The sequence below is a fragment of the Bison bison genome, unplaced genomic scaffold (genome assembly GCF_000754665.1).
Source record: "Bison bison bison isolate TAMUID 2011002044 unplaced genomic scaffold, Bison_UMD1.0 scf7180017522744, whole genome shotgun sequence".
NCBI classification, from domain to species: domain Eukaryota; kingdom Metazoa; phylum Chordata; class Mammalia; order Artiodactyla; family Bovidae; genus Bison; species Bison bison.
The window spans coordinates 1-1155 of record NW_011405375.1 but is presented as its reverse complement, the minus strand read 5'-3'; the positions used below and the strand labels follow the sequence as shown (position 1 = coordinate 1155).

At 42.4% G+C, this 1155-nt stretch overlaps 1 protein-coding gene across 1 annotated transcript; it reads right to left on the bottom strand.

Annotated features, from left to right (window-relative positions):
* LOC104997563 (prenylcysteine oxidase-like) lies at nt 1-1150 on the bottom strand (the record flags this gene model as incomplete). The annotated part of the gene is given in 1 exon segment (XM_010852431.1): nt 1-1150. A coding segment is annotated over 1 exon segment (1083 nt), but the record flags the coding sequence as incomplete, so codon positions are not given.
* Nucleotides 1151-1155: the final 5 nt, after the last annotated feature.

Genomic DNA, 1155 nt, shown 5'->3' with positions numbered 1-1155 from the left:
TTTTTTTTTTTTTTGCCAGTGATATTCCATTTGGAACCAGGAGAGGGATAAAGGAGAGAGTGGTGTTTCATAGTTCTGTTTTAAGTCTCTCATATAAGTCCTCTTGGTCAATCATGTGTGTGTTCCCATTCCAGCGGTGATAGGCGAGGAGAGCAGCATTGTAGCCTGCAATGGCACTCATTTCCATGGCACTTGCTGCAAACTCTATGCCGTTGAGGTAATAAAGTTGATCGTGGAGTATGATGGAGGGGCATTTCTCTGGAGGTGTATAATGAGGGTATGCAAGCCATGACTGCTTCACAGCATAATCGTAGGACACAAAGAGCTTTAAAATTTGTTCTTTAGTAAGTGCTGCTGCAGAAAAGATCTTCCAGACATGTGCTGTATCTGCTTTTGGCTGAGGATTATTGTCTTCTTCTACAGGGGACACAAGCCCAATGCTGTTAATGAATAAATCTGGATTATCAGTGGTTAAGACTGTACCAAGATGAAACTCATTTAAGGCTCTTGAGCTAAAGACAGTTGAATTCAACTCCCCTTTAATTAAAGTTGTCACTAAAGGTTCGTAGTGTTGATGGAATTCCTCAATTGGAGGATCGAAGTTGAGAAAATTTATATTGGACATTTTCCGATTCAATGGAGTGGCCACCAGGACAATGTCATAGAAGTCTGAATGGGTCTCAGATCCAGTTTGGTAGACCACTTCATACACCTTTGAGGGATTTCCTGTCTGCTTGGTTCTTGTTTTCTCCTCTATGGACATTACTAAGCCTGACATAAGATTGCTTCTGGAAGCCTGAAGGAGCCTTGAGCAAACAAGTTTATTGCCACCTTTTACTGCCCAAAGGCCAGGATCAGTACCGGACATTGACACTGCCCCTACAAAGCCATTGATGTTTGTGGTTTGGCCATAATTTACCCTCATGACGGGAGTAATAATTTCATCAAGGAACTTCTCAGAGAAGCCTGCTTTCTGCAAGGTTTCAAGAAGTGACCGGTTAAATAATCCAAGATAGTCGTCCCTCTAGGGAATGCAGTAACTTTTCACGCTACTGAAGGCATAGTCATGAGACTGGTAGCGGTAGATCCTCATAAACTTGTCTAATATATCCTCTACCCACATGTGCATTCGGAGGGATTGAAATCCATAGTGCC